Genomic DNA, 25,982 nt, shown 5'->3' on the forward strand with positions numbered 1-25,982 from the left:
ACTGCAGCAGCTCCAGGCATGCTGTTCTGTAAGCGGGAACAACACTGTGACCTCTGTGGAAAAAAAAAACTATTTCTCATTCAGGAATGTGTAGTGTCTCACGCATGAAGGAAACTCAGACTGTAACAGATTTCCTCTTTGAGCACATAAATAAGATACGAAATATCCAGAAAGCTTTGCGACTGAGTTCAATTCATGGAAAAAATAATCTTTTATTTTTTTAAGATAACTGAAGGTTCTCAGAAAGAATTGCACTCGACTGTTGCACTGATTAGTCGAAGCGCTAATCAATGTCAGCCATGATTACTGAATGTTGTAATGTCTGTGGCTTCGTGGCTTGATAAACTGTTTTCCCATCACATTTTATTTTGTCTGTAGCTTTGGAGGACGTAACACAACAAAAACAAAACTGGGCTGTTCCCCACCAGAGGGAGAGGAGGAAGGTTCTCCAGGGACAGTTTGCGACAGACGTGATTATCATCCATCTGTTCAATTAACCGTCCGCTTTCTGAGAAAATGAATGAAAAGGGCGCGAAAAGAAAGCACATTGATAGAGACAGAAGACAAATTGAAACAGTGGTCTCATGCATTTGTAAGCGTGAAATATGAAAAATGGACATATTAAATGCAAACTGGAAGGCTTTGCCTAATTTCCGAGAAGGGGCCTCGCAAAATATGCATACTATCGATATCTTGCCTCTCTGACAAGTGATAAGGATAATGAGCTTTTCTTCCTCCTCTGCCGGGGTTCAAGGAAATCACATTCTCTATGTTACAGATGTAAGTCTCATTATCTGACCTGAGTTCCTTCACTTCAATTCCCACAGTCTTTGCTCACTAAGCGCATCAGGCTGATTAAAGAACTTTTCTAGGAGACTAAGCCTGTTTTATGCGTGGGTCTCGCGTTATCACACCACAAGCACAGCCTTGTGCTTTGGCGGCGAAACAGATAGTGTAGCCTACGCATCCCAAAGCCGGCTTTCACTCAGACAGCAGCACATCACCTTCCTGGATTCCTCAGGTTCCCTCTCTTTTCGAACGGCATCACACACACACACACACACACACAAAGCGTGGTGGCCATCAAAGCGTCCATGCAGTGAACTGTACAGCACTTTTGCAAAGCTATACCAAACAGAATCACCAAGCATCTTTGGGAATCTTTGGGGGACTTTTGCCCATATTTCCATTCTTATATTTAAATATACTCTCCTGAGAAGCAATATGTTTTGTGATGAATCCACAATCGATTTTTCTTTAGTTGATTAACAGAAAATTAACCGTTGACGACAATTGATAATCGATCAGTGATATTATATTGGTTTAAACTTCTCAAATATGAGGATTTTATCACTTAAATGTCATCATAAATGTATTATTTTGGGCTTGTTGGTCAAAACTAAACATAATTGTAATGTTGACAGGGCACTGGGAACTTGTGATGAATGCGTTTCACTATTTAATGGAAAATCCATTAATCAATTTATAATAATAATAATGTGTTGCATTAAACAAATACTGTATACTGGGCTTTACATGCTGGTTATTCTATAAAGTGAGTCCATTCATCACCTCAGGAACATTTACCTCAGAGGTACATTCTGAGGGCATCGATACTGATGCATTTTTAACATTCATTCATCCAATGAATACATTGACAATCTTCATATACTCCCAGCACATGCTGGATGAGTCTTTGAGGCCTTTTTTCACATTATCCTTTATTTATAAGGGGAAGAAAATCTGACTTGTTGATATGCATCTCAAATGTTACCTCAGTGTTCATGCTGGAAACACATGCATTTTCAGTTCAACCACTGCATTATTTAAAGTTTTGCTATGACATGAACACCAACTATATATATATTCTATATATTACTTGTTCAATTATGAACATTAAATAAGTAAAACAATTCATTTGTATAGGATGTTGTGAATAAAAATCAATTAATTGGAGTTATCCAAAAAGTAACAGGATATGGTAAAAGTGTAACACCACCCATGTCCCTTTACAGCGGCCTCTGTGGCTGGAAAGGTCATTATGCAAATGTCAGTCTGACTTCCAAAGAGGACTCTCTGAAACGCTGTTCGAGATCCTGTTTGATCGAGCCAGTGTGATGGCTCCTTCCTACTTCCACGGGGATGGAGAAAATATTGTCAGGTCGGCTTATCATCAAAAAGAGCCTCAGACCATCAGCGTCTGGATGCCTCGTGGGACTGGCCATTTGGCTATGTTTCCATGACAACCAAAATAGTATGAATATTTTACACGTTGTTTAGTTAAGGGTGCCTCGCTTTGTGATCATTTTTTATGTTGCATCTTTCTGTGACATAACTGCCATCGCTTGGTATACAGGCCGCAAAGAGTAATGTTCAGACAACGCATTGATTTCGAGCCCATTAGTTCAGCCAGTTTCAAAGGCTGAGAGTCGTCTGCACTGAAATACCGCCTTTAAAAGTGAAAATGAACTTTTTTGGAACTCAGTTTTATGTGGTAAATCGCATCAGATCTATTCCAATACACGTCATAGTATCTTAAAAGGATACAAAATTGCAATAAATTTCCATCAAAGACAATATGTTCACCTTACTTCCATCAGGAGACCTAGTTATGTGTGTTTACAGCAAAATGACCCAGTTTGCTTTTATCATACCAACACCAGCCATTCACATTTCTTTCCAACAAATTGGGAACACAGCATGATGCTTTGCAAATTATCAAATCGAGGATTGCTGCAGTGGTGGCAGGATGCCTGACAGCCCAAAATCGTTACCGTAGCTCACCACTACAGTGTATGTTTTCTGTCCTTTACAGCCTCTCTAGGGGCTTCAAAGGTTTGAGTCATTCAACTCTGCATCCGTGTACATTGAAAACTGCATATACATACTCTGTTTATCAAGATAATCAACATTACTATTATCTCTTGGCTGGCTGGAACCATAGAGTGACGGAGTCACCGTGACGTCACCCATTGGTTTGTGGTCTACGGTTGTGAAGTCTTGAGTTCGGCATTTCGGCTGTATCTAATTTGTTTTTTTGTCGTCGCCACCTTGGTTTTTCCTACAACCGGAAGTGACATAAGAGGGTGGAGCTAAGTACAACCCAATATTGAATAAGACATTGTTAGGCGACCAAAATGTTACAATTAACTTTCATGAACTGAAAACACACTGTGAAAGGGTTAAAGTTGTCGGACAACAACAACGCCCAAACCAAACAATGCCGTGGTAGCATAACCTGCTTCATCGTGTTTATTATTTCAAATGGGAACATGATGTACAAACTGAACATCAAACTGTATTGAAGAAGACTTAAAACAAGTGATTGAGACAAAAAAACTCAGGTTTACATTGTTTACTGATGGACCTCAATCAGACTTCTTTTTGCAACCAGAGGAGTCGCCCTCTGATGGCCATTAGAAAGAATGCAGGTTTAAGACACTTCCGCTGAAATAGTGTAACTATAGTGCCACTTTTTAAACAACTAATCTCGAAGGACGTTAAAGGGAAATGCTGCTTTATTTCAACCTACAAACACAGCTGTTGTGACTCTACTGGTATGGCTAACTTTGAAGTTTGCAGAGATTTGGGCAAATGACAAACAACATATATCGGGGGGAGCATCCTTCAGGTTTCCAAATAAACAGGATTTTTACATGAATTATTTCAAATGCTCGTCCCTAAATCTGACTGAAAGTCAACACAGAAACTATGTAACCACCTGAAACTGCCTAGGGATCTACATCCTAAACACCCTATGCACGTCTGTGAGGCTGACTTTCACTGTGGTTATACTGTCTTCTAAGAAAAACAAACTAAATGCAATGGTTACGATGGTATCCAATAAACTATTATGACGACTTTACTGAGCCATTTCACTTTAATGTCTCGAGGGCATGATGCTCTGATGTAGTTCTTAGGCCATTCTGTCCAGAGATGCACATCTTAACCTGCAGACACTGCAAGCAGTTTATTTGGATCGGCTGCCAGATCTTGTGAGCCTCGGGGGCTGAGGAGCACCATATGTACCGATCATCACTGGAGTGTATGCTCCTCCTAGGAGGTTAGAAGCCTGGGGGGGACTTGCAGGGAGCAGCAGGGGATCATGCTTCACTTCTTCCACTCCATATATGTCAGACACATGCAAGAAGGGGAATGCAATAGAGGGAAAACATCACCGCTCTCCTGGTCCTGCACCAAAACCTGCAGAGCCCTTTAGCGGCCTCCTCCTGTGATCATAGAACTTGAGTTACGAAAGTGTAACGATCTTGTTTGTTTGCAGCAATTTAAAATGAATGCTGAAAGGCTTGCTGTGATAACTGAGTTTTGTCAACTGGCCCTCAGCTCACATCACGTCCCCAAAAGTGGCCCTTGAACTGAGTTATTTGATTATCACAGATACAGGATGTTATGAGTCAAAAAACATTCCTTTCCACTGTATTGTTCGGCAGATTTTTAGTTAGATCAGCAACATGCACAAGCTGAGGGAAACGGGCTGTAATCAATTTCACCATCCTGAAGTCTTATCAGCTCTGGCAGATCCTCTTTTCTTTATTTATTTCAGCTATCTCCGTATTCCCAAATGTTGCTACCTCTGCTGAAAAAAAAACAACACTTTTTCACAACAACTTCATAAGACAGCTTGTTACCGGGAGGTGAATGCTGATAACCCCCTGGCATGCTCACGGGTATTATTCAAACTCATGCGGGCGGAAAGAAGTCATAGATAGGCTGATGGACTGTGGAGGTTTCAAACGGGAACATGAGACCAACATGACAGGATTTCTATTTTTCTGATTGAGGGCGTGGATTTATTAATGTGTGGCTGTTGACTGGGTTTTATTTTCTGCCAGATGACTTATATTCCTGCAGCATGCTCACCCCTTTGAATCAGATTGCACCTTATCAGAAGAAACAGACTGCGCAGAGCTATCTTAAGATACTGCGGCAGGCTGAGCTCTCGATCCGTGTGTCGCTCGATAGGCACATTAGCCACATCATTATTGCAGGCCCAGTGACACCACCGCTACTTTGAGGTAACCCCCTGTTGTCGGGCTCGCTAAAGATCTAATTGAAAAGCAGATGTTTCTCTCACATAAGCATTAAAGAGGATTGATCTGGAGCTGATTCCGGAGCCCCCACTGTGATAATACGAAAATAAACAAGATACGCTGGAGTACTCCAGATACAAACAGCTTCCCATCTCTCTGTCAAACTGAATTTTTATTCATTTTTTCGAAACTTCTACAAAACCATAAAAATGTGTTACATCTCTCTGCGGTATAACCACAGAAAATAAATGATAATCCCATAAATTCCATGACATATTTTGCAGCCTTAATGAAATATGATGATGGAGCCGGCTGTTGCCCACAGCCAGAACAGACAGAACAGACAGAGTCATTTTGTCTTGTGTGCACCTTCAGAATGGACCCTGTGATGAGCCCTGTGTCACTGCCCACCCATTTGCTGATAGCCCACTGGTCACTCACCAGCTCTCTCATCTCTGCAGGCCTTTGAAGCCCAAGACTGAAATTAAAGATCTCCAGATATAATCCTTTCCTTGCAGCTCTTGGGTCTTCCTTCTCCATCTTGCTCAGCGGTTTAACTCTGCAGACTTTGCTATGCCCAGTAGCATGTGTTTTTTATAAAGTACTATGTCTTTAATTGTATTGTATGAGATACATGGAGATGATGATGATACATGAAGAATGAATCTGCCACACCACATGGTTAATTGTTTTTGAGGGGAACTTTTTTACCTTTTCTCAACCAGCTAAATAGCCTAACGTTTCAAATAAAGAACTTTACACAAGGGCGACAAATAAACCGAAGTTTTAAAACAAAAACGATCACACGGGCGTTTCAGCATCGTTTTCAAAATGATTTCCGTCCAGACTAACACGCCCGAAAACGAATATCACATGACTATTCACGTAAACCGGGCATGCGGGTGCCGGTATAAACAGGAAGTAGATTGGTTGCTTAGTTTAAAAAAATACGACAAATATTAAATAGCAGCCTTACATAATGAAAGGCCACGCTTTATACTTAAGATCTTCCTCTAAAATTTTCCTCTATAAACATAAACAAAGTTTTAGAAGTTTCAGTCTGCAGTCTTGCTCTATCTTTCTCTCTGACACAACTAATTTACTTTTAAATGAACACTTGCAAATCAAAGTTTACTAGATTATGGGTCAATAAATGTGGTTAACACACGTCTCTCACTCGTTTCCTCTCGGTTTGATGTTGTTTGATGTCGTCTGTTCTTACACGCGTAGCTCTGCTGGTGGCTGAAGTCGTCGTACTGGAGAGCACTTACTGCCTTTGTTCCTTTACAGTTTCTGTGTGGACTTCACAATAGTTGAGCAGAACAAAATAAGCGTAAATAAGGAAAGGAAAGTCTTCCGTTTAACGTCTGCTCCGTAGGTCTGATAACGCTGCTGGACACGCCGCTCACTAATCGCTCAAAAACAGCTGCTTCCTTCGCAAAAATGCAGACTTTAACTGCACAACAGCTGCTAGTAAAGGCAACAAGATCAGCAACACCTGTAATCAGTTGTCCTGTAATCAAAGGTAACCCCGGAGTTTTCAAACGTATCCGTTTTCGGTGCTCCAAATGTGTTTTAAAATGGAAACGTAGTAGTGTGGACATGGCCTACGTGCACTTGCTCTATGGGCCCCATGGATGCAGAGTGATTTAATACTCAGAGGTTGAACTTTTCTTTGCTTCATGCACCACTGAGCGACTTTCCCTGCCTTTAGCGCTGTATCAATTCAATTTTCAATTCAATTTATTTATGTGGCGTAAAATCATGACAGAAGTTATCTCGATACACTTTTTATACAGAGATGGTTGAAGCCGTGCTCTATAATTTACAGAGACCCAACATTCCCCGAGCGAGCACTGGGCTGACAGTGGCAATAAAAACAACCCTTTAACGGGTAGAGGGTGTGCTCTTTTTACATTCATGGTCTGTGTTGCTTTCGTCAAGGCTGAAAGAAGAAATAAAGTTTACCGTCTTGGTTCGGACTAAGGAGCCTGTATTTTGTTGTTTAATAATCCTCATAAATATAGGCCTCTGTTCAACTGGCTCCGCACAACGTGATTGGTCAGTGCCTTTGTTGGTGAAAAGCTCAGGAACGTCGTTCAGGAAACAAAATGACGCAGCTTTTTTTGCCCCGCAATATTTGCGTTCTGTGTGAAAGTTCGAAAAAAATGTTTTGACGTGCAAATTAATTGCAACAAAAAAGAAATGCTATATGTGTTTAAAGGCTTTTAAACTTCAAATAATGTAATTGCAATATGAATCATGCTACATATCGTTTTTGCGTTTTAAATGAATACAGGGTGGGCTGACATGTTTTTGTTTTCTATGTTTTTTTACAGGTAGTTTACCTTAAAAGTTACTTCAAGTTACATTCTGATGCCAAAACTTTTTCATGTGCTGAGTTTGTGACCGTCAACTACAGATAATAATTCCACTCAAATGACAGAATAAAACATATCTCCTGCCTGCAGTGCATTAGAGCTTAACATAAGAGCTATTGATTGAATTTGGATGCACATCTGATGGCTTTTATAATTGTTAATATTGATGGCAGTGCAGAACAGCAGAATGAAATTTGCAAGAACACGAGCAGTGAAATCACGTTCCGTCTGCTGCCATGCTGTTAAAAGCATTAAAGTGTATTTATGGAGTGCAGACATTGTCTGTCTTCCTTATTATGTCCATGAACCAGCAGACAGTCTCCTCTAAAAAGTCAAATCGTGTCTTTCTCTAATATTCTACTCTGATTGATTAACCTCTTCCTCCTCTGATTATTGTATTGTTGTAAAATGAGACGAATTGGAGGAGATTGTACTTTGTTCTGATGAGCAGCTATAGGAAATGCTCATCATCAAATGACATCAAATCTAAGTGCAATCCAACTTAATCACATCAACAAACTTTGAACACAAAATGCAGGTAAACAGTGAGTCAGCACTGTGACATCTGTGACTTGATCCCTACTTAATCTTGGAGCATGATGTCAACCAGCTTTAAAGTATATTTTCATATTTGAAGCGCCAGCTTAGTTTACTGTTTTTTTTTTCAATGTGAAACCAAGAGTGGCCTTTCGTGTCACTCCTTCCTGATACATTTATGCTAATATCCCGCCAGTAAGTAAATCATGAAATATAAATAGCAGTTAATATAGGCACCAACAGAAAGCATGTGTCTCTCTGCGAACACTCTTAATGATGTGTTCCTTTGAAATAAAGAAATGCAATCCCCCGCCTCGGGCAGCGGTCTGGAATAGCCTGAGCATGATACAGTCAGCATTTCAACATGTCCAATCGTTCTTATACATTTACTTTGCATTCAGTTACACAGTCCACGGAAAATAGCGTTTCCCATGAATCCATTGCTTTTTCTGTCATCACCCAATTTCTGTTTTGTTTGCCCAATTTCTGTTTTGTTTGCCCCCCCCCCCCCCCCCCCCCCCCCCCCGGTGCAGTGTTCTGGAAACATTCGCTCAACAAGGAGCTGGCTCTAACGATCCCATCGTAGGTGACACAGCGGATGACAGACAATATAATTAGAAACAAGCAATTTGGTTAACTTAATGCTGAGTCATTAAGCATCCCAACTGGAGGGTTGAGACTGATAGGAACGCAGTGGCGGAGCAGCTGCGTCACCTTCAGGTGTCCTCCTTGTATTCTGACAGAAGGAGATTTTTTTTTTCTCGCGTTACTTCTTTGTGGAATTGCTGATGCAGTCTATGTTGACAACATTCTGGGAGCTTCAGAGGTCCAGAGGTGTGGTTTGTGGGCGAAGCTTGTTTTAAAAATGATCCTTGAATACCCCTGTGGTGTCCCGGAGCCGAGGTAACGGAGGGTCTTTATTCTCTACAATGAGCCTTCGCGGCACCACTGGGGGGTTGTTTTTCCCAGCATGCTAAATCCTTGTTGTATGGGACCAGGAAGGATGTCAATTAGAATAGGCGTTTTATCAGACAGGACAGGCCTGCAACATTCTCCACAAATTTGTGAAGCTCAACCGGGGCTTTTCAGCGCCGGCAACAAAAGCTGGATTCAATTCGTTCTCCATTCAGCAATCAATTCCGCAAAGTGGATATTCTTCAAAAATTCAAAACGGTGAAAAGCATTTGGCATTAAAAGGTTGTCATACCGAAACCGGGAGATATCAGAGGGAATACTCGACCATTAGCAAATGAGACAGTTTCTATTTACAATTTGAATTGATTGGATTGAAAGCGAATCAACCCCGGCTGGCACACGTGGACAGCAGTGACAGTAACCTTGCACAGCGTCAGAACGAATGCTAAGCCTCGTCTATTTTTAGCACTGATGTGTGAAATAAATGTGGCTCATTGCCATCAGGAAAGGTACTGTGATTATGGAGCCGGGAGTGATTTAGGGACGGCTGATAGCACCCTCAGAATAATCATTTCTTTTTCAGAGTCTTGTTGCTCCTGCGTGAGAGCGGGAGCATCCACATTCTAACAAGGCAGCCAGTCAAAGTGGAGACAGCCTACAGCACGGCTCTTGGACACTGAAGTGGCTAGTTTTAAAAAACGAGCCACTTGATGGATAGTTATAACCGTGTAACTTAGCAAGTGCTGCCATGCATGTGATCCATCTCATTATCCTCAGAGCGGAGATCTTTATCCTGCTGCAGCTGCAAAAGAGCCTCCGTGCTGAGATGTAGCTGCTGGATCCAAAGCCTGCAAAGATTGCAACCGCAAACACTTCTGCACAGTTTCAACCGGAGGCGCAGAAATCGACGCATTAGAGTGGCTTTAAATACGGGTGAACGTGAACAATCGGACAAGGCGGATTCTGTACAGCGGTGGAAATCCATCGTTAGGTTTTGAATACTAAAGATGAAGCTATTAATTCAGAAACTCCAATCAAAAATAACCATTTTAATCCCAACTTCATTTGTGTGACATAATGTCAAGATATAGGCTACTGTTGTCGAGACGCTTTTCTGTCCACTCAGCATTCTGTCACAATAGCTCTCTCTTTACTAGCACATAATGTTTACTTATTAGCGGCAGCCAGCAAGCAGACAGAGGTCACTTGTGTCCCTGCAGATAGAACGGTGGCAGTATACCGTGAGTTGTTATTCACTCATTTACCAGCTCCCTGGTTAACTTGTCTCCTGAAGAAGGTGAGTAACAGCATGTGACTTTGGCTACTTTATTAGAGATTGATTTCCTCTTTCAGTTGGGAACTGGCATTTTCCTAAATGTTCCCTGAGGGAAGGAATTATCCAAACGTCTGTCTCTCACATTCACGTATGCACGTTAGCTACACACACACAAACACACGCACACGCACACACACACTCACACACGTGCACAAGCAAATCATCCCTCCTTGTCTTGTAAGTGAAACACAAACAAGACTCATACATTAAAGGCTGAATACCTGCTCCGTACACACAGTTTGAAATGCTGCAGGCTACAGAGCGTCACCTGTATTTCCTTGCCTAGCCATCGTTTTTGTTTTTAAAAATAAATAATAAAAACAGAACTGAGCTATGGAGGCATGTTGCATTTGGCTTGACAGAGAAAAATCACCCGGCTTTCTTGCCGTAACAAGGTCTTTTGTTATGATTAGGAGGTATTTTCTTTTTTATTACACAATCTGTTTCCATTCTCATGAAAAAGGATCGAGTATTTTCCATTTTTTTCCTCATTATTAAGCACCTATTTGGATCCTTGTCTTACCCATAAAACATATCTCTGCACATGTCAGATTTAACCCCGTGATTCAGTGAAATCTTTTGATTATCAGTGACTGTGAAAGCAGTAAGTAATCGCTGCTGTTAAAGACCTGAATACAGTCAAATGATCAGTTCTTAAGTTGTATTAGATCTCTGAATTGTTTGAAAACTACAGGCTAATGCAGTGCATTCAGTAGATTCCGGCTTCCTTAGAGGGACTTTAGACAGAAACAGTAGTCCAGTACGTGTGTAAGTATTTGTACCACGTTGACTGCAGTATTTACACTGAAATGTCAAGGATTCATGTGGGAGACCACTGATGCCCTATAAAGATGTTAAATACCAGCTCCACTCTTAAATGCTAACAAACACCAACACACGTTAAAGGTGAAATGTATTTCACTTTATCACAGCATTATTTATAATATATAGAACAGTTCAAAGGGTTCCATCAAATATGCTACACATATAACATATTGTACATTTCCAGATCTTACCATTTGCATATGTGTCCCACTGAATTTCAGGTGTCAAATGCTAGAGTACCACATCGTTGTCCACTATGAGAAACCTCATAAACAATTCATGTTTGGCCACTGAGGTATTTTCCCTTCAATTTGTCCGACACCGAGGCACCAGAGGTGAGAGGAGTTCGGGTGACCTGTTTTCCCTCTTCTCTCGGCTTTTCTCAGAACCTACTGGGAGAATTAAACTCTCTGCGACTTCCTCTTTTCTTCTTCCAGTGATTTCTTGGAGCACATGCTGCTAATGCCGGAGAGACAATTTCTGTCCCTCTATCAATAGAAACACTGTAAAAGGTTGATAAGGCCTGCCTGGTTCGCTCTGATGGAGATTAGCTGCATCAAACGGGGCTTTTTTTTCCTCTTCGACGCTGCGTTTGTGTGTTTTTGGGGAACGTGAACGTGTCACCAAAGATCTTTATGGTGTGCCCATCGTAGTCCTGCAGAAATTATGTCTACAAATTACCTGTAATTATCTGCGTTCCTGTTCATCGACGGCTAAAATAATCACTCGGTAATTCAAGTTTTTGCTTCCACAGGATCGAAGTCTGAGGTGAAACAATTATGTATTAAATGCTGAGGCGAATCACTTAACAGCAGTGTTTGTTGTTTCCAGATGTTTATATTACGAGGTTTGGTAACACACAAGATGTAATGTAAGAATGTGAGAGATCAAATTTTACATTGCAGATCTGTCTTTGTTCAGAACACACAGCACATGGGTTTTCTCTAGCACATGTTTTTTCAGGCGAGGGCTTTTGGATCAAAAGTGTTGTCTGCTCTCCAGGGAGGCAGACTTGGGTTGGGCCCAATGCAGATTTCATGCCATTCTGGACAGCGAAAAAACCTGGATTGTGTCTCGCACATCAGCACCGTGCCAAACTTCTGCCATCACTTTCGAGCTCACAATTGCAAGTTTGTGACAGCTTACTTCAGGTCACCAATGCGACACGCCGTGTTTTATGAATCAGTGTTTGCATCGCTGACAGAGGTGATGACACAATGTGGGACTGAAGCAGATTTAAACTCATACCTGATGTCACAGTTGTTGATATATGACATCGCACAATTCCATTGGGCTGTATTTCATGGCTTTTCTTTAGAAAATGTGCCATTTGAGTTTCATGGGGTTGGAACGAATTAGGTATCAATGTTTCCCCTACGTGGTGAACAGGAAGCCGTAAATCAGCTTTGAGGTCATTTTTTTAAATAATAAGAAATCAACAATTATTAAATAAGATTACAAAGTTCCCAAATCTGATCAAATGATAAATATAATGATATATCACATGATAAATGTGATAATTTTCACAGGTAATACAATGTTGGAAGTCTACAACATGTAGGCTACGACTGTATTTGTTGTGGAACCTCAAATTCAAGTGACGTTTGAATACGTCTACATTTCTTAAGTTACTGTGAGGAACTTTTAACTAGTTTTGAAACAGTCTCAATGTAATACTGACGCCTCTATTTGACCTAAATTAGCAAACGAGACCTCAACGAGGATATTGGCTATTTCTATATGGCTATTCGCAATGTCCGTCATCCCTGTGATATCAGACAAAATGGTTTATGGCACACATGTTCAAAATAAACTCCTTCAGCTCAGATTCCAGCGCCTCCGGAGCACCCGCAAAAGGTGGGGAGCTCTGTGCCGTGCAGCAGCGTCTCCTCCTCCGGCATGGAGCAGAGCTTTGCCTCACTGCTCGGCTGGTCCCCCGCTGGGAGCCAACACCGACATCACGCTGTTGGAGGCCGAGGCCGTATTGCTGGGCCCGCCGGAGGGAAGGGAGGCACGGGGGAACCAGAACCAGGACTGCGCGGGGCGGACTGTCAGACCCTGCTGCAGTAAAATTAGAGGTTCTCTAAAGGGATGCTGGTGCTTGGAGACACGAGCGCTATTGTCCACAGAGACCGCTAAAATCATCACAAAAAGAAAGTTCCTCGTAGTAGCTTTAAATAATACTGTCATCAGCAAAATACTCAATCGTCAATTCCCCCTGCAGTGAGAAGCATCATCACCGTTTATTTGACATTGATGTATTAATCCAAAAACCCTTCATCTGTTACCTTTCTTGAGCCTCCCCCTTTAATTTAGCCATCGCCTCTTTTTCACATGCAACAGTTCCCTAAATCTCCACATTGGCAGAGACCCAGCCCCGAGCTCTTGGCAAAACCTGTAGTTCAGAACGAGTGAATCAGATTTCATCAGCTCGCCTGTAAATCAATCATAACCTCGACCGATCAATGGAGGAGGCATCGGAGTTAATGCACCAAGGCAAGGGGCAAACCCAGAGTATTTTTCACCATTATTCGTCACGGGAAGTTTGGCCGACCATGGAAGATTTCGACTCACTCTCTTGATGTGTGAAACCAGTGCTGACCAGTGAGCTCCTGGAGCAGCTACCGGTAAAAGTGCCTTGCTCAAGGACACATTCAAGGTAGTCGGCGCTGAAGGAAAGGATTTTGTGTTCCCTTGCTCCTGTCTATCTTATCTATTTAGCCTGCTACCCATCGCATATACCTCCAGGCTGCTGCTGCTGCTGCTGCACTGACATTTCAAGGTTTATGAAGTAAAGTGATTATCTTCTGAATGGTACAGCGTGGTGTACAATTGACATTGTTAATTCATACTCTATTCAACCCTGGAAATTCCCCTGCAATATTGCGTGATACCCATGGATTTCCTCCTTCCACGTATCCCTTGTCAATAGACAGTAATACATTTCAGCTGCAATGCATTCAGTTTAAATGATTCCATTTCTCTAAAAACACTACTTTGGAGGAAGCATCCAGAATTTCAAGTGGCAGCCGCTTTGTATTCCCTTTGCGGCTTTGTGTTTCACAAGATGAAATGTCAAGTCCTACGGAGTTTATCTGTATGATCCCAGTACAGACGCACTAGTCTGTTTTTCACTGCGTTTAACAGGATTGTAGGCATGTTGATTAACTGCACAGCCTTTCACATAGAAAAGATACTGTGTGACGCATGCGTTTTTTCCACTTTATCCAGCATGATTTATGTTTCCGTACCCCGAAACGCGACACTGACCATAATACCCAATTGTCCCAGTGCTGTTTTGTCATGCCAGGTAATTTCTCTTGTTGTTCAGCAGATCATTCTGTGGCGCTGATAGTGGATCGTGACCATGGACCGGATTTTGACCACGTGCGAGCCTGCAGACCCCAAAATGCACAATCGACTCTGCGTTATTAAGCATGATGGACTTGGTCTGTTTCAATTATCAGAAGAATACTGTCCACAAGAGGGAAGTGTTATCACATTCACCCTCCCGTACATTTACAGGCCGTACCTTCACAGACCTGATCCTGTTTGGTCGCTTCTGGAGACACAGGATGGACTGCCTCAGGGGTGAGGAGGAAAGAGGGAAGGAAGGAAAAGGGGGGCTGGGGGTACTGTGGGGTAGTGTTTGTCAGTTCCACCACCTCCCATGCACATACATATATAATTAAAGATATAAGGAAAATGTTTCCCATCTAAGATCATCATCCAGTGTTGCTTCCCCTAGTTTTAATCGCCGAAACGTCACCTCACCATAAAACCACATGGGTCATATTTCAGCTTTCACGGCCCCGCCCTGACATGTTTGTTAGACTTGTGGTTCACGTGAGGTTTTGGGGTGCCGCAGGGGTCGTTGACACTTTCTCACTTATTAAACTCATTTAGTGCTGTAATAATCCAAAAAAATGTGTTTTATTATGGGTTTTCTGCCTGAACGGTGGTGCTCAACATGTATGTATCATAGTTCCATTTCATGCTTGTTTAATTTGATTTATTTCATTTTCTATTTGGGTGAAAATGGGTGGTGCGGATGTAATTGAAGAAACATGTAGAATATCAAATCAAAGTGGTTAATGCAGCTCCTCCACATGTTAGGAGGGGGAGGGGGCTCTGCATTTGTTTCATTCCCCTTCCGTCTCAAAGGTTTCGGTGGCTGTGGGATTTCAACACATCAGCGGTAGTCTATTTCACAATGCATTATTTCACTCCGGCATGACTGCACACGCTGCATTAATGTCCTCTTCCCACATCCACACCATGTCTCTTCGATGGATCTCTCTCTATCCTCATGAAATAATATATGTATTGCTTTGCGCACAACTGTATCACCTTCTGCTCTAAACGAGTCACGTCAGAGACCCTGAACGCGCAGGAAAAAGTTTGAGAGTCGCTGCACTTCCTAGGTGGCCACCACCAGGCTGCTGTGAGTGTGCGCGCGCGCGTGTGTGAGAGTGTGTGTGTGTGTGTTTTCCAGGCAATGCATTTGCCTTTTGCAGGACAATCCAGGCTCCTCCCTTTTGCACAACGTCACCCGATCCCGATCTCTCCCAAAGCGTCAGCGGTATCGAGCAGCACACTGTAGTGGCAGATCAGCGGGGCGGTGCGCATAGCTGGACAACGCTACACTGTATTTCATCCACACAAAAAAGAGACAATAAGGAGGAAAGGGTTGGTTACGCATCCCACCATTTCCAGAGTTACAACAACTTCACCGGCCTGGTGTGCTGATCTCTCCGGCTGGCCGTGGGCTGCGGACCGGGAGCATCGGGAACTTAAGGAACTAAAACAGGGACGGTGCCAGCAGATTATATCTGGTAGGTGCTGTGTCCAATTTTTTTGCGAAAAGGTGACATTTCTTCCCGGAGGAACTCTGCGAGTGTTGGAAACTTCCCCAGCGCAGCATCGATCGAAGACCTCCCGCCCACTTTACCTCTGATCCACAACGCTGGAAAAGGAGGGAGCGAGTCCTGCAGCCGCTGCGGTGGATGGAGGGAGCGACAACGGCTAGATGGTTCAACTAGAAGCGCTGTTTTGATACGAACACAACTCTCTGTCTCTCCTCGCCTGCTGTATACCTAACAAGAACAACTGCAAATATACAGCCGCTTGGATCTCTTCTTTTTTTTTTTTTTTTTAAACCCCTGCTTCTACTTCGTGCAAACTCTCCGCCAGCTAAAGGAATCGCCGCAGGCGTAAACATTGATGCTTTGGCACGGAGCAGCGCAACACCGATCCTCTAGTTTTGCGAAAGTCTCCTAAACTGCGCAGCGAGGGAGGAAGACTAGCTCGGGATTTCCGAAGTAGGATTTTGCAGAAGTTGCATGCTCGGTCTTTGTCGTCTCGAGTGAGCCCCCCTCCCTCCCCTCCTCTCCGTTCATCCACTCTCAGGTTATCAGACGAGATCCGGATAGTTTGAGGAGGCGCCATGGCGATGTGTGCGGGGATATGGATACTCCTAGTAGCGCTGCACGTCCAAGGTAAGCCGCAGACTTCATCTGAGACACGACGCACCTTCTTTTGTCATCACCTCCCTGCTCCATAATGTGTGTGTGTGTGTGTGTGTGTGTGAGCGCACGCGTGTGTGTACGTGCTGTGCGGCGTGGTGGGTTTTGCAGTGACACACACTTGGTTGATGCATGCATGGGTGGATCGATATGATGGCGCGGTTTCTGTGTGTGTTTCTGTTTTGCAGCAAGATGTGCAAATGAGTGAAAGAAAACTGGAAAGTGTTTTTTTTTTTTCTTTCTTCTCAATCTTAAAATCAAATCCCCATCGAAGCGGCTGCGGAATACTTATTTGGCTGCAAAATAGCGCAGTTACCCGCGCTGCAGGCAGATGGCGGTGTGTGCAAAAAACTGTATAGGCCAGAAGTTGTCCCAGGGTCTCATTGTAAAGTGCTCCTGGGTGATAATTGAAACCAGCGGCCTGCTAATCCGCATCTCCTGTGTGTTAGTTGAATCTTGTAAATTATTTTAAAAAATCTCAAGGATCCATTAGGTGCAAATCCCTCATATTTTACTGGCCATGAAATGATATTTTCTGAGTGACTCAGTCCGGAAGAGTGATTCAGGATGTGTTGACATTTGTCCTCGATCTCCTGTCCTACTTTGATAAATTGTCCTGAATACTTTATAGATTTTAGCAGAGGGATTGTGTGTGTGTGTGTGTGTGTGTGTGTGTGTGTGTGTGTGTGTGTTTTGAGGCGGAGGATGATGTGTTGAGGGAAGCACTGGTGGTTTGATAAACGCAGGGATTATTTGACATTGATCATCCTGAGCTTCCTCAAGTGGGCCTAATTATTTAAACATTTAAGTCTCTTAATACGAGTGTTTGGCTCTAATCGGAAGGAGCATCATTATTTAGGTTGTATTGACAACCTTTTAATTGGCGAACAAAGCAATGGCAACAATGAGACGTCACGTTATGTGTGTGTGTGTGTGTGTGTGTACGCCTGATTGTGTGTTTGTGTGTGTCTTTGTGATCCATTACCCAGTGGGGGGGCTGTTGTTTTGTTTGAGGCTTAGTTGAAAGTTTGCTGGTTTGTTTACGTGTTGGGCAAGTAAAGTCTGTCTTGCTCCCCTATTTTAAGAAAGGAATGGAAGAGGGTCAAGTGTGGGCAAGAAATGTCAGATCATGTTTTGAATGACAATGGAATCCTCGTTCTCTCCGACAGACTCTCCCGGTCTGAAAATTATTTTCTAGGGCAGATATGTTTCTAAAATCTCTGGTGTTTTTTTGTTTTTTTCACGTCCTTCGAGCTCGAGAAGCACCGAGACGTTGACCTTGCTCGCGGCCAGGCTCCTTGTGGCGTCACGTGTTTTGAGGCCGATTGAATACTTTGATCAAAAGCCCCTGTCTGATTTACATTGAGATGATCCCTTTGCTTGTGGAGAAGATCAGGATTAACTGGTTCCCTTGGGATTCTCGGTGGAAAAGCTTTTGAAGCTGTTCAATCAAGAGGGCGGAACATGTCTCAAAAATTGCACTTAAAAAGCCTCCTGGAAAACGTCTTATTTGAGCAGAAGCGGGAGGTGTTTTTCCCCCCTAAGCCTAATTAGACGTCATGCGAATAACTTTGCTCTTGTTTCTTTCTTTTGTTCATCGCTGTAGTTTATTTGAAACCAAAGTGACGGCACAGTTCGTGGTCTCTACATGCAGGGAAGCGTTTGGAAAAACAGCAGTTTGTTTGGACCCATTTATTTTGACATGCAAAAACAAGGATCTGGTCTTTCACCCCGAGGTTAAAGGGCGTTACCATAAATGCCCACCGTCTTTGATGGCTTAATTGATATACAACGTGTTCCAGACTCTCCCCTCATTACAGAAGCACAAACAAGTGGCAGAATGGCCCTAACAAATGCAAGTAGCAGCAGAGCCTGTTGCAGTCATGCATCGGGGGAAGGCCATTTTGTGCCTGTCACGGTAATAACCATTTGTGGAAAGCACAAATCATTCAAATTCATAAACTGAAAATATTCCGAGCTGCTCGCCAAATAGATTATGAAATAAAAGGAACATTGAGAATAATGGATCTGTGAATAATAATAATAGCAGCTCTGCTCCTGCTTTCTTATATTAGCACTCCGTCTCTCCAGTATTCCAGTCTGATATTTAATTGAGTGTGAACTGAGTTAGCAACCAGGTGGTTGTTTATGGCTTGGCTCCGTCCCCCTGGTCCTGGTGCTGTACGAGCCCATATAGATATCACTCTCAGCGGTGGGATAAAGAGATTTTCCAGCTCTAATTCCTCATCTTAGTTGGATTAAACATTTGGGAAATGAGGGCTGAATGGTGGACGAGCATCTACTTTGAATGTGTTATTATTCAGGAAGGGAAATTGTGTAGTTGTGAATTCTAATCTTTGTAATGACTTGGCAGCTGGATCCTTCTGCTGGAGACCCCTGTTGTTCAGTTCTGTCAGTCATGCCATGCGACTCATTGAATGTTTCCTCCAGAATGTTTGGTAGTAGGGCTGGGCGATTAATCCGATTTTATTCCTAATTAGGATTTTGGCTTCCTGCGATTATGAAAACAAGATAATCGAAACGATTATTGTGCCCCAATCCGTTTCGCGATGTTGCTCTTTGTATATTGTGTTAGGCTGTAAATCGAACGCACCCCTTTCTTTTACAGTAGCCCGGCCGCTGACTGGCCCTCGCCGGGTGCATTTTCTTCCGTGGCGGTGCGCCACAACCGGCTCTGGGCCGGTTAGGAAAGGCCTGGCGTGAAGGTGGCACGCGGCTCCGTCAGTGAGATTTACACCACCCCTCGCCTGGACCTCGCTGCTTCCCATTTTTCCCAGGGAGTGGTGGACTCCCTGGGAAAACTGCTCCCGGCGCCTCCGCCATTCGGGGCGGACTGACCAGTGCATGACGCCGTCTCTTTAACCGTGCTTTGTCGTCACTATTCATATCATTACCACCAATGTGTTTATGATTTCACTGTTTACAAGAACACAAAGTTCTTGATAGATCTAGCCACTTAATCTTGCTCTCAAAGCGCAGCAGATAACTTTAAATTGCACGATGTTTGCAAAGTCGAAGCCATGGCCCTACTTGGTAGGAAGTTTCTCTACTATTATAGCCCCTTTAACTGTCATAGTTTGATTCTGAGAGATGTGAACCACGTGATGTTTCCTGTTGTTCCCTCCTAGTTGTTTGACTCTGCAGGGTTAATTGCGCAGCTAGCCGCCTGATTTCTATGCACAAGCTTTTTGACTCGTGACAACCATTCACGTGTGCTAATGGACCGTGTATTTACTGTTCAGACTCAGTTCAAGCACACCGAAGTCCACCTTTTGTGTGTATGAAATGTGGCGTACTTCAGCTGGATTGATTGATCGATCAGTCGGTGGTGGTCACAAGGACAATTGCAGGCATATTCATGAATAGTGTTGATATGGACGTTTAATGTTGAGCACCGAAACGGGGAAGGGGAATGTTTCCCTCAGACGGCTCGCGGAAGGAACCCCGCCGGAACATTGCAATTAGCATTTTGACTTTTTCTCTTCTGATGCAACGGCTGTGCTGTGGCATTTTACATTTCATTTCGGATGACAGTTTGCGATATCGTGAAACGGAGAGAGAGCCACCACGGGATTGTTGGGGCCTTGATGGTTTGAGTGCGAATGCAAATTGCTCTGATCCCCGTTCCTTTGGAGAGTCTCCCTTTGGTCCCTGCTGAGGTGATGGATGGGAGAGGGAGAGAGAGCGCAGAGTCCTGGGAGACTAGCTTGAGGGGAGCTGACAGGAGATTAAGCTTCCCTGTTCGCCGTAGAAACTAATGGAGGTACTTGGGCCACTCAAACTTCATCTCTTTGAGCTTTTAGCTCATTGTGGTGCAGCTCTTTAGCAAATCCTTCTCCTAACCCTGCGTGAAATGTCTCTGAAGAGCCTTTTTTTCCTTGTGTCTGTTATGATTCTGGAAAATAGAGTTGCCTTTCATCAATTTATTTTCTTCTGCAAAATGTTTGAATTAGCTCGAGTTTTTGTTCTGTACACCAACAGCACATTCTCCGTTGTCTTTGTGAGCTCACGATGCGCATTTCCAGTCCCGGTGGTCTCCGCAGAAAGGCTGCATTTCACAAACTCGATTAATAAAACATGACGATAAGCACTGAACCTAAATAATGGAAAGGTTAGGAGTGTTCTTCGCATGCAGGAGCCTGCACAAATGGCATTAAAGACTGAATAGATGTCGGAGTCCGCCCCTCCATTGTTTGGAGGCTGTAGTTTACGTTCAGGATTTAAGGTAACGACGAGGAGTAAATGCATGCGTCAAGGCCTCGAGTGAGGAGGGCCTCACCGCTCGTCTCTGTGATGGCGAAATTATTTGGATTGCTGAGTGAAGCTGTTTTAGGGCATACGGAAGAATAGTCAAATATCACAAGTATTGTTTGTCCCAGACACTGGCTGTCTAATGTTACCAGACAGCTTGTTCTGTCAGAACACGCAGTTCGGCATCATGTCCCGTGTTTCCTTGTGGTTGTTATTTTGTGGTGTTTAGTGTCGGCTGGGTGTCCTCCCCCTGCTCCATTTGCTTTCTTCACACTAGATAGTCAACCATGTTGGATCAGGATGGAAAACACGTTTATCAGGAAGCCGCAGCTGCAATTCTCTGCTTTAAATCCTTGATATGTGTCTCTGTTTCAACTCAAATCGCAGCATCAGCAACGCATCGAAGACAGGAATCAATAAAGGGGATCAAATCTCGCCCTGAGTTTTTCCTGATTTGGCATTAATCTGTCGAGGCCGTTTTCTTTCTATTCAGCCGATCCTTGTCGAGGGATTAAATGGTTAAATTCCCCGCTCTGCTCTTGAGAATGAGAATGCCATTGACTGACTACTCTTGTACCACATTTTCCTCGCAGTTTGTCAGATGTGTGTTTCCAGCATCTGAGGACAGGCTTATTATGGTTTCCCTGAGTCGATGTAAATCTCCTCCGAAGAAAAAAGTAAATAATCTCACATGTTGGAGGGATTCTCACAATCTGCTCTGTTTTTTTTCTGTGACTGCGCCTCGGCTTGCCAATAAGCTTGTTGAGTTTCTTTGCACTATGTCTCCATTCAGAGCTCACTTACTATAGTTACCACCTGTAATTAGTCATTTCAGTGAGAGGCCAATCATATTTATTTCTTTACAGGAACTGCATTTATGTTTTCTTTTCCGAGCTGCTGTGCGAAGGGAACCCCGCTGTTTAATGCATCAGTTCATTTTTTATTTTTTTTATGCAGTCGTAATGTATTTTCTGCTTCAATAGTTTAAAAACAAGAAGTCTTATGGGAATACCATGCTTTGTGTCCGGGTTTACGACTGGGCCGTTTAGTCACAGGCTGATCTGGGATTGAGGGAGTGGATAATTCCGGGTATTCGGCTGCACATCTTTAAAATAAAGCAGGTCTGATCGGTGCAGCTCCCGCCCCCACCGCCTGAACAAGTCAATTTACAACAGGCAGCTGGGCTGATGGGTCTCCATTAAGGAGCAAAGGATCCTGATAACCAGTCTGTAGCCGGATGTTGGCCTGAAAAACCATGATGTAGTGTTTTCTGTCACCTGATTGGCTCGATTAACGTTTGAGGTTGTGTTAAACTGGCTGCGTGCTCGTCTCGGTCCAAACTTCTGCTTTTCGCATCCCGGCTCTACTTTGTGAACTAGTTTGAAAAAAAAAAAAAAAAGCTTGATGGACCGGTTGTTGTTGCCATGTTTTCTGCTGTTCGACTCTGCTGTTGAATTTTGTGCTGACTTTGCGGTCTGCTGACAAGAGCATGGCTCTTTACCGTCCCGGGTCGGACCGATACATCAGCAGACTCAAGTGCTGGGCCAATAAAGGCTTTCAATTAAATATTCAATCTCCCTGACAACAATGTCGATCTGATGTTGGTCTTTGCCACTATTTTATCATCCGGCTGTTAAGATGAGATATTTATTAAGTATAGCACATTTTTCAAAGTCGATAATATCCCCCAGAGGGTCTTCCCTCTCGCCCTAAGCATTGGAGAGAGCTGTTTCCTACTGGTTTCATCGGAGCTCTCTCGTGCTTTTGACACCCGGCTGCTGAATAAAGTGGCTTTTCCATCCTGCGAAAAACACCAACAGTTTTCTGAATGTGTGACCTCAAAAAAGTTCAACTTATGAGACATTGAATATCTCCACAAACTGCCCTCCAACATCTGACTGAAAACATCCGGCGTTGCCTTCAAGAACCACATCTGTCAATCCCATTACAAGCCTCCCAGCTCACCCACTGCACATGGCATCCACTGCTAAATACCCTCCGGGGCTGAAGCCGGAGCGCAGTATCAGCTTCCAGAGCACATTCGAATGAAAATATCGGGCGTTTCTGAAATTTAGCGGTGGTACCAATCTTTCGACGCGGATAGGTGTGAAATCAAAGTCGAACCGGAATTTCCACCATTGTTACACAAGACTCTGAGCTGATCTCCTGCCAGAACTTTACATTCACCCCCCCCCCCCCGCCCCCTATCTCATCTCCCCTTTCCCTCTCTCTCCTGTCTCCCCGCTCTGCCTTTGAGGACGGTGCTCGCTGAGAGAGTCGACTTGGTTAGCACTTGATACAAAAGGGGGTCTGTTTTCATGAAATGTTTCCCTTTTTAATGAGTGATGGTGTTCGCTCATTTAATATTCCGCACTGATATCTCGCCGGGACCCGGCTGCGCTTCAAAGCAACAGCGTGGTTGTAAATGGGAGTGTGGGTGAAGAGGGGGGTGGTGGTGGTGTTGTTATAAGGTAGGGGGTGAGGCGGGGTGGGGGGGCCAGATTTATTTATTCTCCCTGACATAGAGCTAAGCTGTACTGCAGCTTGGTGCAAAGCTCCTTAGTAACCCCGTCCTGTGCAGACAGACGAGCAGAATATGACTGATAACGGGTCAGCACGGTGCCCGTCATATTTCTCAACCGTGCGCGTCTTCCATTCTGGTCTGCACCTCTCCTTGCTGTGATCGACTCTGAAGATAATTGCCCGATTCAGAGGGATTTCAATTTCTTCTGTGTGAACATTTCTGAGAGTATTTTGGCTATTATTCCTGCGCCCCAACCCTCGGCCACAGCTGACACCCAGTGCTCGTCACAAACTGAGATTGGGGTCAACCATACGTGGGTGGTAGAAATTCTTCTTTTTTGCCCGTTTGTTTGGTTCAAACTTTGCAAAAAGAGATGGAGATAAACACAGCCATGGGCTGCCCTGCCGTTTGGCATTGATCCTTCCATTTTTGCTAGTAGGGTCTATTCCAAAGCAACTAATGTAGTCTGCTATTGATTCTCCAGTTTCAAGCCTGGCTGAATTTGACTTCAATGTTACATTGTTTTCAGAAAGTCAGGTGTGCCAAATGGGTTCCGCCCTCCTTCCTGTATGCCCTGTTTGTTTTTTTTAACTGGCAATTTAAACATGCTAATTATATGTGGCAATCAGTAGATTTCTTGATGTAAATATGTGTAAAACAAAGAGGTGGGTGAGTGACAAATGGAACCACTAGTCCCACCTCCGAGCAGGGAAAGGGGTTGTGTTTATCTCTTTATTCCGAGTCTACTATTTTCACTAATGACTTGTGTGCATAACACAAAGCTGTAGGGTATGGCCGTGCTGTGTTCAACTGTATTTACTCAACTAAATGCAGTAAAAACAAAAAACAGGAAGATGCCTTAAGTTGCAGAATAATATTATATGATGAGTTTCTTTCATGGTATAACATCTGACATTTGTTGCTTTTTTATAAACAAATGACATAAGCAAGCATTTTGGCATCAAATTAGATGAAGTTGTAGTAAAGATATGTATGAATGATACACTTTAGTTATGAATGATGACAGCAAGTATAGTAGATCTTGAACAGTAAAAGGAATTTTTCATGCGCAATAAACTTAAATTACTAAACACGAGGGTCAACTATGAATAAAAATGAATCCCATAAAACTTTATTGCTGTAATTTATCGCACTTCAGTTTCTTATAGTCTGCCAACATACATTATATGGTGACACCATTCATTTGCAGCTGGTTTGCATTTTCCCGATTTATAGTTTTTGGAAAGAAAAGTAATGCCTCCTGGGAAACTTTGTTCACAGGGAATGATAATGTCTTTCAGTTGATGTTGTAGCAGCTCATGGCAACTAAAGCCCAGTGTTTATGTTCGGAGAATGCCATGGTAACCAACGTAGGGTTGAGCTATGCTTAAGTTTAGAAAACAAAAAGTCTTTGCTTAAGGTCATAGAATGATCAAGGTCATATTTGACCTCGACCTGACTTCTAGAGGGCATTGACTTTTTGTCTGTTACTTTTTCCTGTTTCCCCTGGAGGTAGTCCTTTCTCATGCAGAATGGTTGCATATAAAATGCCTGCTGTTCCTCCCCCACCCACCCAACTCTCTCCTCCTCCTCCTCCTCCTCACTTATTCTCGCCTCTTCCAGCTCAATAACTTTGCCAGGGGTTTCCACATGGGAGCTTCCACTCTGGCAGCGCACGTCTTGCTTGGCTGCGGGTTTTCGCAAGTGGAATTAACCAGTCAGGAATCTGGAGAGGGCTTTGATACCAGCAAAGGAATCACGCGGGGCCATTTTGTAGTTCACAGCAATTGTTTGTCGAGCCATGGAGATGCCAAATGTCACCTCAGGCCAGAGAAACAGAAGGCTGGTGGGGTCAAGAGTCCCCCCCCCCCCCCCCTTCTTCTGCCACCCACGTGTCAAACATATGAGCTACAACATTTACATGATGATAAGTTATGCAGATGTAAGTGGCCACAAGAACTCCCACTCACTGAACTTGCGCCCACGTAGCTCATAGCCCAATAGAGCGAGACTGAACAGTGCAGTTCCCTACCTTTATTGATGTTGAATTTCGTCTCGCGCTTCAGCCTTATGGTCAGTTCACGAAGTGTGCGACAATCGCGATCAGTTATGTGGATACGGAGGGGTTGCAATTGTTCCCCGGTACTGTGTACCGTCATTATGGAAATGAAGACAAATGTTGGAATGACAAACTTGATATAGGCCTTTTTATACGGCAGCAAATCCCTTAAAATACCTCCATTCTTCTGGCCAGCAGATCCGTACGTCTCCGGGCGCCACGGTTCATAATGTACTGCAGAGCGGGTTTAAGAATCGTACCTTCCTTCTTTCATTCGCTGAGTCGTGGAAGAGAATTTACAAGGGAAAATAACAGCCTAGATGTAAAGAGAAAGAGGGGGAATGGAGATTTACATGTAGAGCCTGCGGGGGATGGGAGTTTGCAGAGGGTCATGGTGTTGCTGAATGACGCTACGTTCCAAGAGTGATTTTAGTTTGCCTTGAAATAGTGTTCTTGGCTAAAGTTCTTTTAGCCAAGTTAATTAAATTTTTTTCCAGTTCATTAAGCCTTTATTCCAGACGACCCCCCCCCACGCACACACACGCACACACCAACAG

At 43.5% G+C, this 25,982-nt stretch overlaps 1 protein-coding gene across 1 annotated transcript in view; it reads left to right on the forward strand.

Moving 5' to 3' along the window:
- The first annotated feature begins 15,486 nt into the window (after window positions 1-15,486).
- nectin1b (nectin cell adhesion molecule 1b) overlaps window positions 15,487-25,982 on the forward strand; it is a 79,450-nt gene continuing 68,954 nt past the window's right edge. The window contains exon 1 of the mRNA XM_076100016.1: window positions 15,487-16,543. Within this exon, the coding sequence (XP_075956131.1) occupies window positions 16,492-16,543 (52 nt within the window). The 5' untranslated portion in view covers window positions 15,487-16,491. The remainder of the gene's footprint in view (window positions 16,544-25,982) is intronic.

This window comes from Anarhichas minor, unplaced genomic scaffold, assembly GCF_050575085.1.
Source record: "Anarhichas minor isolate MPS153535 unplaced genomic scaffold, ASM5057508v1 ptg000026l, whole genome shotgun sequence".
Taxonomy (NCBI): Eukaryota; Metazoa; Chordata; class Actinopteri; order Perciformes; family Anarhichadidae; genus Anarhichas; species Anarhichas minor.